This window comes from Cydia amplana, chromosome 22 (assembly GCF_948474715.1).
Source record: "Cydia amplana chromosome 22, ilCydAmpl1.1, whole genome shotgun sequence".
NCBI lineage: Eukaryota > Metazoa > Arthropoda > Insecta > Lepidoptera > Tortricidae > Cydia > Cydia amplana.
In genome coordinates this window covers 2,306,191-2,318,515 of record NC_086090.1, presented here as the reverse complement: position 1 = coordinate 2,318,515, position 12,325 = coordinate 2,306,191, and the positions used below count along the sequence as shown (strand labels likewise).

The window sequence follows — 12,325 nt, the reverse complement described above, 5'->3', positions numbered from 1 at the left end:
GTTTTACTTCACTAGAATTAGTAATGTTTGGCACCAATTATCTTAACAAGCTTGGAACTAAGAAATTTATGTTCGAAATTCTAGGTATTTTATATATTATTTTTTATTTTTACCACCGCTACTTAGGTATTAAATGACTATGATATTTATTTTATGATTATGATTATTTGGCAGTCCTAACCTGGGCGTTTCTCCAGAAAATTCCTGCCTCGCACAGCTAAATAAAAACCTACCAAGTGCGAGTCAGACTAGTTGGCGCACGAAGGGTTCCGTACCAGTACCATTACGCAAAAAACTGTAAAAAATCACGTTTGTTGTATGGGAGCCCCACTTAAAATTTTGTTTTTAGTATTTGTTGTTACAGCGGCAAACAGAAATGAAAAAATATACATCATCTGTGAAAGTTTCAACTGTCTATCTATTACGGTTCATGAGTTACAGCCTAGTGTCAGACAGACAGACAGCGGAGTCTTCGTAATAGGGTCCCGTTTTTACCCTTTGGGTACCTACGGAACCCTAAAAACTGGAAAGAACTGTCGCCCGAGCCGAGGTAAGTATTTCCGGACCGATACGACCTTCATGCTTCAAGAAAAGAGCAACTCCTATCCTAAATTGCAGCAACGCACTTGCAACCCCTCTGGTGTTATTCCTCCTTTGCTGTATAGTCGGATAATGAATAAATATTTCAATACCATACTCTATTACATAACCCTTAAAGTTTGTTTTCTGCTGACGCTGCTGTAAATGTGACAGCTGATTTTTGGCATTGCCATGCTGAGTCACACCGTTCCGTTATGACATTTTTCTTACACACATCATTGTTTGCGTTAAAATAATATGCTATAAAAATCGATTTTTAATTAAAATATATGTATTGTTTTAATATTTTAAGTTATTTTTCTATAGTTATTAATAATTTCTGTAGCAGTAGCTAGAAATTAAAAATAATTTACGTTCCGTTCAACGCGCAGGATTTGAACAGTCAAAAGTTCCACATAAGCGCTTGGTGGCTGACAACACCGCCAAGATACGTGGCCCGTGTATATTCCGCTGGTCGTGTTCTTGTTTATATTTTTTACTAGAAAATATCGTGGAAAAACACTCCATAAGCCGTAAGTATTAAAAAGAGATTCTTAATCTCCATCCTGTGCAAATTACAACAGTGTAATTATTGTTTCTTTATGTAAAAATAATTTACGAATCTAAAACGGCAGCTGTCATATTTCACTTACCAATATATTTAGGGATAATTCCACAGATTTAAGTGATTTTCGTTGTAATTACGAGATTAGTGTGCAATGTGTGACTTGAGAGATAGCTGGAGATTGTTTTTTGATTATAAATGAATGATGTTTGTTAGTATTTTGATTATGCCAAGTGACCTAACAGGTTCTAATCGAAACCTAATTAGACTTATTTTGCAACGTTTACCGTGTTGTCATTCCAGATTTATCCTTGTTTATGCTATGATTAATGATATCTACTTGTTAAAATATTAAGAAACGGGTAAAAAAAGATTAACCTAAATATGTCTTTTGCTGTACTTCTTATCAAATAGGTTGACATATATTAGATATCATTCAATTTATTGTGTAAAAAACATATTTATCAGAAACCCTACGATGCATTTTCTGCTTAACATGCACTTGTATGGTATAGACATGTTATTGATTATTTACAAGCTATGCAGTTAAACTAATTGAACCCAAAATGCCACAAATTATGTCCTAGTTTTTTGCTCACAATAAAAATGTATTGCTTTATGAACACTTTCAAGATGGAGAAATTAATCTAGAAATATATGTCAACTAAGTGAAAGTAAAGTGCGGACTTACCAATATAGTATATTTTCCATATCAGCTGGAGGAAGTATTGGAGTTTTAAAGAGCTTCTAAAAGGAAACTACAGTCTCAAACACAAGAAAACAGTAATGGACACATACATCTTACCATGCCTTACATACGGTTCTCAAACTTGGGTGCACACAAACAAGAACAAATTAAAGATAAGAACATGCCAGAGAGCAATGGAAAGGAGCATTCTCAGCATAAAACTAAAGGACAAGGTTAACAGCAAGTACATCCGATCCCAAACAAACATCATAGATGCACACGAGTTTGTGCTCAAACAGAAATGGAGATGGGCCGGCCACATAGGAAGATTGACAGATGGACCAATAAAGTCACAAAGTGGCCAGGACCCCATGGCAAAAGGAAGGCGGGAAAACCCATAACAAGATGGTCCAGGGATATCATATTGGCTAATCAAGGCTAAAGACCGAGAAAGGTGGAAAGATATGGAGGAGGCCTATACCCGACATATATAATATAGTAAAATGAACAACAATATTATTAGAAAACTTTTTGATGTAAAACTATTTAAGGAAAAATAAAGGCTTAAATAAATAAATTAAATAATAGTATATTTTCACTGGTTCTGGGTTTCTCCCTATGGAGCATCCACTGAACGGCGCGCGGCGTCACTTGGGGATCCCCTTTGGTTTTCTTTAATATTCTTTTTATTTTGCATGGAAATAATAAGAATATGAAATACCTACCTTAAACCAATATCTGATTGCATAAAATTAATGTATTATTGAGTTGTGAATAACAACAGGATCACATATTAGAATATATTTCCATACAGTGCATTGCATTGTGGTCGCTTTGGGCTCCCCATCATGGTTGTATGTATTGTATCCTTAAAAGTAACGAATCATATTATCAATACAACATAACTTTGCACAGCCTACAATTTTATCTATTGCCAGGCTAGCACATGGGTGGCGCGACAGTATCTCGCGGCCAGATAGACTATCCGTCCCTCTTTTATTAACATATTTAGAGAAAGACGGGTAGTCTATCTCACTGCAAGATACTGTCATGCCAATTATAAGCTAGGCCTACTGGTAGAGAATGCCTTATGAGTTCGCCTTTTGTATTGTGTTTTCTTTTGTGCAATAACTAAATAAAATCATAAACTTTGCAAATAGTCAATTGAAATGGACAATATTTCATAATTATTTATCATTGCAGGTACACGGCTTAACCAGCACGATGAACCCGCAATACCTGCCCCCAGGGCCCAACAACAATGCACCGAACAACCCACTCGGCTCCGAATACAACGGAGTCCAGAACGCCAATATGTACAGTCAGAACGGACCACACAAGCCATACGATAGCGATATGGCCCAGAAAATGCAGGGCATGAACTTGAACGGAGCTCAGGGCTTCTCCCAACTACCACCCGGACAGTTACCACCTGGCGCTTTCCCGCCAACATCCAATTTTGGTGGACAGCCTGGATTCCGACCACCGAGTGCAGGACAGTTCCCGCCAAGACCAATGCCTGGGCAGCCACCGCAAAGTCAGACTCCTAATTTAGAAAACAGGCCGTTTCCGCAAGGGCCGATGCAAGCAAAACCACCTAGTCAGCAGGGTCCCGGGCCGATGGCAAATCGTCAACCTCCCGGTCCGATGGGGCCTCAAGGGCAATTGCCTCCTGGTGCTCAACCTCATCCTGGTATGCCACCTAGTTCGCAACCAGGCCAGATGCCTCCAGGCCAAGGTCCTCCAAGTCAGTTCGGTCAGATGCCTGGACAGGGTCCACCTGGTCAATTACCTCCAGGACAAATGCCTCCTAGTTCACAGGGTCTCGGTCTGCCTCCTACATCACAGGGCCCGCTCCATATGCCTCCTGGCCCTCAACCTGGAGGCCCACAGAGTCAGCCTGGTCAAATACCATCACAAGGACCGCCTGGGCAAAATCTTCAAGGCCCAGGACAACCTCCAAGTTCCCAAGGACAGTTGCCTCCACATAGTCAGCCAGGACCCCAAGGTCCGGGACCTATGGGTCCTCCTGGACATAAACCTATGCAACCACCAATGCCCGGGCAACCACCAATGCCTCAACAACCACAAATGCCAGGACAACCGCCGATGTCTCAGCAATCACAAATGCCAGGACAACAACCGATGACTCAGCAACCCCAAATGACAGGTCAACCACCCATGCCACAGCAACCACAAATGCCAGGACAACCTCGTGTGTCTCAGCAATCACAAATGCCAGTGCAACCACCAATGCCTCATCAACAAAGGCAACCAGGCATGCCACCTTTTGGAGCGCCTCAGTTTCCTCAAGGGCAACCACAACAACCAGGGTTACCACCGCAACCTGGGCAACCACCGATGCCTGGACAACCTCAAGGGCCTGGGCAACCGCCACAAATGCCTGGACAACCACCGATGCCTGGACAACCACAAATGCCTGGCCAACCACAAATGCCTGGGCAACCACCAATGCCTAGCCAACAAATGCGTCAACCAGGTAAGTTGGTACAATTATATTTTAGGCGAACTGCCTAGATTTATGTAAGATAGCCGCATAATATTCATGTTTATTCTCATATTGTGCTTGTGCCATACTGTGCTGTATTATTATGCTTCTATTTTTAACTTTTTAAGTGCTTAATAATGATGAATCATAACACAATATTACATAGAGAAATAATGGATAATGAATTAACTAGTAATGGTTACTTAACTAATTAAATAACGTCTATCAAGTCAATTACAAAACTTTCCTGCAACAAACTGTCCTGCAGTTTGGCAGAAGAAAAAAATATGTATGTTAGGGTTTATTTCATCTGAATAAACGATTTTTTTTTTTCTAAACACCTTTAAAAAATTACAAAAAAAACGGACTAAAATGCATGCATTTTGCATGCAGTTTTAAGCTTAGAAGTGATTCTGATATAAATCGTAATTATATAATCCTTTCAGGATTGCCGCCTCAACCCGGTGCGCCTCAGCAACCACCAACATCGCAATTCAGCCAATACTCTGCGTCGTTACCGGGCATGCCGCACATGCCGCCCCCGCTGCAGCAAAAGGGACCTTATGGTGAGTATAGGACGCGTGCATGAACTGTAGGGGGCAGCACAGGAGCCCCCTGTTCATTAGCTCGCATAATGATGTTCTTATTATTATAGATTTAAGCGACTGGATTATTGTCATTAATTCAAATGGTTTTATCTTGAGCCAACGGTAGGATTCGTTTATTTGTTAAACTAGTACTACTAGTTTAACAATACACTACTAGTAGTACTAGTAGGTCGACGAACTACGTAATGACTAATGACAAGTCGCAAAATGGACGAACTGCGTTTTTTTGGATGAATGGCTAACAAATCATTAGTTTTAGGCACGGCTATGCTTACACTATAACGGGGGTCATTCATTTAATAACAGTTTATGTATCCCATTGTACAAATCCAAGCTCCAAGCCGTACCTATTATTCAAAGAGGGTTATTTACATTTTTAGGTCAACCTCCGATGCCTGGGCAACCCCCAATGCCAGGACAACAAATGCCCGGGCAACCCCCAATGCCAGGACAACAAATGCCCGGGCAACCCCCAATGCCAGGGCAACAAATGCCCGGGCAACCCCCAATGCCAGGACAACAAATGCCCGGGCAACCCCCAATGCCAGGACAACAAATGCCCGGGCAACCCCCAATGCCAGGACAACAAATGCCCGGGCAACCCCCAATGCCAGGACAACAAATGCCCGGGCAACCAATGCAGCCGATGATGGGACAACCGCCCATGCCCATGCCTGGTCAACCGCCCATGCCTGGGCAACCGCCGATGCAGCAAGGGTATCAACAACCGGTACGACTGTTTTCTCATTTTGTCTGGTTAACCAATTTAACACATTAACTTACGACATTTTATAACCCCCCCCCCCCGGAGTGTTACTTTTATATAACTAGACTCTGCCTGCAATTTCGTCCGCGTAGAAACTGTGTTATTGAATGAAGAATAAACATCAACATATCCAAATACAATAATTATCACATATAGGTAACTACATTGTATAAAACAAAGTCGCTTCCCGCTGTCTGTCTGTCCCTATGTATGCTTAGATATTTAAAACTACGCAACGGATTTTAATGCAGTTTTTTTAAAATAGATAGTGATTCAAGAGGAGGTTTATGTAAAATTTGTTAACCCGTGCGAAGTCGGGGCGGGTCGTAATATTATATTTAGTAAGGTATTTGTTTGTATGTTACAACTAATTACGAACTTATTAAGTAGTTTATGGGCTATTCATAAATTACGTCATTTCAAATTAGGGGGGGGGGGGGGGGTCTGGACATCGGATGATGGTAGCATGACGTAGGAGGAAACGGGGTCATTCGGAGCATGATTTTTAGATGATTTTAGGGGTGGGGGTCAAAAATCGTCATAATTTATGAACAGCCCCTTAGACAAAGACATACATTAATAAATTAAAGTCAGTAACAATATCAGCGTATTTTTTGTCTAAAATTCAAACCATCACACTACAAAACTGTGCCACCAGCTAAATGAGTCTCGTTTCAGCAATCCGGGTACCCGCCGCAGTACCAGCCGCCGTTCCCCGCCCAGCAACCCGGGTACCCCGCCCAGCAACCCGGGTACCCCGCCCAGTACGGCCAGCAGCCTCAGAAACGGCTCGACCCTGACCAGATGCCAAGCCCCGTAAGTACAAGAAATCTATTAATAATACAATACAAATATTCCGTATTGCCAGGGCCGTCTTAAACTATGCTGGGGCCACTGGGAACGTAAGAATTTGGGGCCCTTTTCGAAAGTAAAGAAAGCTAATTATCTAATTAAACTAACATTTTTCTACTATGATCTTCTATTTATTATGGGTAATCAAATATACTGTTACTGCAAATCTACAATTCTCATGAACTATGTACCTGATATTCATTAATTATCATAGCTGTAAGTAGGATTAGATTATTACTCGTACTCGGTGAGCATGATAGTTTAGTTGCTAGTATTAAGTCCAATGTTTTTGTACGCCGTTTGGCAAAATATAGTGAAACTGTACATATTATAAACTGACCACCACTGTAATTCTACCTATATTTACAAATAAAACACTTACTTACTTACTTACTTACTTACTGTCTGCCCATGGAGCCCTGGGCACGGGCCCCGTGTGCCCTTATGGTAAAGACGGTACTGTTTTTGCTCACCAATATGAAAAAGAACATGACAGTATACAAACTTAACCTATGGTCAGGCGTGGCTCACTCCGCGATTTCGTCGCGTCGCTACAAGTGCATGTGACCCACACCAATTTTGGTGTCTAGCCATACTAGTTGCCGCGCACCGCTGCGGAACGGACGCCTGCTCGCGTGTGCGCCACCTAGCGGTCATATCTGTCGTAATAGACGCGTTTTGTTAGAGGGTGAATCTTCTGTACCTAATACTATTATACTATTATTTATTCTGTGCTATGGTAGATAACAGGTCATGTTTCGGCCGAAGGTTTGGTTTTGGCCAAAAAACTCTCTATTACGGCCATAGAAGATAGGATCCTATAGAAGTGGTATACGGTATACGCGTGCCTCCGTGAGGGACAAAACATAGGCAATGCGACACTATGATTGGTCAAATTTATTTGTTGCCCACCATAATCCATACTAATTTATGGTGGGGAATAAAAATGTGAGACTGTGACAAGGATAAACAATAATAGCGCTTTCGCTACTACTCCTACTGAAAGATACATAAGACTATCCCGTTCGGTCATTCATGATTACGGCTCATTTTTTTAGATCCGCGAAAGTTAAGTGGGAGGGCCAAATACATGTGGCCTCCGCAAAGGAATGGGAGTCGAAGGTCAGACTGGTTCTACATTCGTTTTTTAGGGTTCCGTACCCAAAGGTTAAAAACGGGACCCTATTACTAAGACTCCGCTGTCCGTCCGTCCGTCCGTCCGTCCGTCCGTCCGTCCGTCCGTCCGTCTGTCACCAGGCTGTATCTCACGAACCGTGATAGCTAGACAGTTGAAATTTTCACAGATTATGTATTTCTGTTGCCGCTATAACAACAAATACTAAAAACAGAATAAAATAAAGATTTAAGTGGGGCTCCCATACAACAAACGTGATTTTTGACCGAAGTTAAGCAACGTCGGGCGGGATCAGTACTTGGATGGGTGACCGTTTTTTTGCTTGTTTTGCTCTATTTTTTGTTGATGGCGCGGAACCCTCTGTGCGCGAGTCCGACTCGCACTGGGCCGGTTTTTTTAGCCTATTTCGAGTCCCACTGCTAGGCAAAGGCCTCCCCTTTCTTCCGCCACTCATCACGGTTTGTTGCATGTTCCCACCAGTCGCTGCAAAGAGCGTCAAGGTCAAGGGACCTTGATTCATTGGTTGATGTGATTTCAGATATATAAAGTACTCTCAGATTATAACATTACATTGAATTGTTAACTGTTACTTTAGTTTAATTATATGTTTTAATGTATTACTTTCTGTACCTACATAATTAACGAGTATTCTATTGGTTTGTATACCCTTAACTTGCTGCTGGAAGAGCGGGGTCTCCTGTCACAAGTATTGATATACTTACTAGGAGGTCCCAACCCTTTCTAAATTTGTTACACAATAATGACTGTGACCAATAAACGATTTTTTCATTTTTCATTTTCATTTTTTTCAGATCCAGGTGATGGCGGACGACCAGGCAAGCCGCGGCGGCGTGTTCAGTACCAACGAGAAAGGCGCCGTGCCACCGCTAGTTACTACTGACTTCATCGTAGACGATAAAGGAAATGCTAGTGAGTAAAGTTATACGTCTTTTGATTATTATAAATTAGTTATTATAAGATAGATATATGTATCATGATTTCTTTTTCTTGAACTCCCCATCGACACACAAACCTCCTCAAGGTTTTGCCCACGATGGGTCCTGTACTTGGAGGATATAATCAAACGGAGACGCCATGTCTGTAATTTTCTGTACAAAACAGTCTGCCGATTTTTGCGGGGGAGGGGAACGTCAAATGTATGCGTAACGTAAAAATAGTCATGTCAGATAAACGTCAGTCCATACATTGTGTATGACCGTTGGCCGCCTATTTTCGACAGAGGGGAAAGCCTGTTAATGGCTACTCCGTTTAGTTGTATCCTCCAAGGTCCTGTAATATTAACATGCATGTAACTTGTATTATTCAATAAATTAAAAAAAAAAATTAAAAAAAAAGTGCGAGTCGGACTCGCGTTCCAAGAGTTCCGTACATAAAGACAGATGGACAGATGGCTATGGACAGATGGCGCTCGCGTCATGTAAACAGTAAGCTCCGTGTTTTGTTTGTGAAAAATAGTTTATGTGATCAAAATGAAGAAAAACTAAACTCGACATGTGGAAAGTTATAAGAATCAACTGTGGAAGTGTTATCTAAACACAACATTGACTATTGATGGTGTAAAACGACATCAAATACTCAGTGTCATCTTCAAGTGTTAACAAGTTATAAACCAATAAGTGCCAATTGACAAGGAACCGTGTGTGTTTAAATACTCAGACAAATATATACTTAACATTAAAATTAATAAGTGGAAAAGAAATACTAACCAAAAATAAACACATTGACTGTTTTGATATTTAAAATAGATGTGAGCTTTGAATTAGTGGGTAGCTTTGACTTGTTTTTCTATGTTTCACACCGTATCTACGCTCAAAAATTTTAACTATAGTGACATCTAACGACATTTTGCTGAACTACAACAAACTTAAGGACAAAGTACGACACTGGATCGATAATTTCGTCAACAGTATTACAGCACTCGTGGTAGTGAGGAATACTTAGTGGCTGCTAAACCGTGACACCGGGTTCAAATCCTACCGAAACTGAAATTTTTGGATTTTTATTTAAAACACATTTAAACACGAATTATAGTTGAGATGGCGCCTGTATGCGTAAAATGCGGAAAAGACATAGAAGGGAAAAACTTTCTTAAATGTTCTACATGCAAACATATATTTGATATACATTGTGCTGGAAGACCTAAGCTCTTTAATTTAATGTCTGCCAAGAGTAAAATAGAATGGGTCTGCATATCATGTCGCCCGGCTCCCAATGCACAAAATCAAACTCTTAAGAAACCAACACTGATAAAGAATAAAGACGAACAAAATATAACGTTGAGAAAAAAAACTCAAGATAAGACATCTCCGGCACCTAGCACGTCGTCTATGGCGCAAGTGCAAGACTCTATAATTGTCTCTCCGCCCTCGCGGACATATGAGCATGATACACCGACTAGATCTATGTCAACGGAATCAATAATACCTACCAACGACTTTTCAGAAGATACGTTACGTCTTTTAGATGAGGATCTGTCTAAAAGTCTTGAACTATCGTACGACTCTAGTTTGGTAATAGAACTAAAGAGCGAAATCGAGAGGTTAAAGCTCGAACTAGCAAGCACGGATAATGAATTGCAAAATGTTATTATAGGAAAAAATGAACTTCAGCGTCAAAATGACAAACTAACACAAGAATTATACACACTCAGAAATCTATGCAACTCTCCGCAACGATCAAATACTCTTGCTCGTAAGGGTAGGTTATCACCGGCGAGCCCTATCGGCGGTAGTAAATCGAAGCTTCAGACGGATAACTCGATAAAAATATTATCTATGGAGCAAAGTATCACTAAATTACAGAATAAACTCCTTGAATCGGAACAAGAAATTAAATCGTTAAATCTAGTAATCAGCGAACTTGAAGCGGAACTACTTATTTCTCAAGCTTCTATCTCACAAAGTTACTCAATTGAATCAAAGAATGAACCGTTACTCACACTTCAGCCGACAACGAAAATACCTCAAGCCTCAAGCTCATCTTCCGCAGCGACCGCTAGCCCAGGCGCGCGTGATGGGCCCAATAAGGTGGAGAGGGGAAACGACGCTGCAGTGCCGCCGAAAGTATGCGTCATAAGTAGTATTAGCTCGAGCTTACTGAAAATTACTGATCGCTCACTTACTAATTGTTTCCACTTCCGTATAACCGGCGGCGGAATTGAGCAACTATTTAGTGGACTATACAAAAAATTAGAAAATTTCACTTTTAACGACTTCTGTGTAATTTATATTGGTGAAAAAGACTTTAACATAACAGCTAACTACGCAGAGTTGATTGAATTAATAAGATGTAAACTTCAAAAAATTCAACATACTAATGTAATAATATGTGTACCAACGTTTAAATTAAGTTTCAAAGCTAATTTATTTAACAAAAGAGTGGAATATTTTAACCAGTTATTGTACCTTGATAACCTTGTATACGAGTACGCTTATATTCTTGACTCAAATAAAAATCTGTCGTACTCAAATTACATGTTTAAGCAAGCAGGAGGAACGATAAATAACAGGGGACTTCTTACAGTGTTTAAGGATGTGGCAGATCTAATTGGCGAAATAAATGATGTGTACTCGCACTGCAACACACCTTTAAAGACAAGTCAGTCAACTCTAGGGCAACTTCAGCATTCCTTTCGTTGCAAATTATTCCTGTGAGACTGATTCAATCATTTTTCAAACAAGTGTAACCGAAGCCAAAACTCCTAGCATTGGGGTCTTGCATCAAAATATTTCTGGTGCACTAAATAAACAAGAGCTACTTAGTATCGCTATAGATGAACTTTTAAATAATGGTACACAAGTTGATGTTATTTGCTTGAGTGAGACTAATATTCTTAGAGGTTCAGAACGTAATTTAAAAATACAAGACTTTCAGATAGCCGCCAGCTTTTCTCGGAAGAATACAAAAAGGGGTGGTGTGGCGATACTTGTTCGCAATCATATAAATTTTACACCTATGACAGAGGTCAACTTGCTGTCTCAGTCACATATTTTTGAATGCTGTGCCACTACACTGACACAGTATAATATAGTAATTATATGTATTTATACAAACAAAACGCCAGCATCAACAGAATCGATATTTTTCCAAAAACTTGAAGAACTACTCGATACTATTTGCTCAAACAAAAGGCGAAAGTATGTTTTATGTGGCGATTTCAATATCGATACTATGAAGGCATCATCTATAGCAAATGAGTTCAGACAGATATTAAATAATTATAATTTGGAACTACTGACTAACTGTCCGACTAGAATAACTGAGCATTCAGCAACTTGTATTGACCACATAGCTTCAAATACTAACAGTGGGAATGCTATCATACACGATTTAGGTATATCTGATCACACAGCACAATCATGTCAAGTACCGGTAAAGAAACGGTCCCCATGTCCTGCCAAATGGTGGTATGTATACAGAAGAGATTTTAGCCATGACAATCGGTTAAAATTTTTACAATGTTTGACGAGCTTATCGTTTAATGATGTTGTAAACGAAAATGACGCCAACAAAGCTTTTAGTACATTTAGTAACATTTTTCAACTTTTTTACAACCTTTGTTTCCCAGTGATTAAAGTAAAAATTAAGAACAATTCACTTAAG

At 40.2% G+C, this 12,325-nt stretch overlaps 1 protein-coding gene across 1 annotated transcript in view; it reads left to right on the top strand.

Moving 5' to 3' along the window:
• The first annotated feature begins 962 nt into the window (after positions 1-962).
• LOC134658401 (protein transport protein Sec24C) overlaps positions 963-12,325 on the top strand; it is a 46,997-nt gene continuing 35,634 nt past the window's right edge. Inside the window, exons 1-6 of the mRNA XM_063514085.1 lie at positions 963-1,112; positions 3,036-4,332; positions 4,788-4,907; positions 5,330-5,679; positions 6,394-6,531; positions 8,515-8,632. Of these exons, the coding sequence (XP_063370155.1) occupies positions 3,057-4,332; positions 4,788-4,907; positions 5,330-5,679; positions 6,394-6,531; positions 8,515-8,632 (2,002 nt within the window). The 5' untranslated portion in view covers positions 963-1,112; positions 3,036-3,056. The remainder of the gene's footprint in view (positions 1,113-3,035; positions 4,333-4,787; positions 4,908-5,329; positions 5,680-6,393; positions 6,532-8,514; positions 8,633-12,325) is intronic.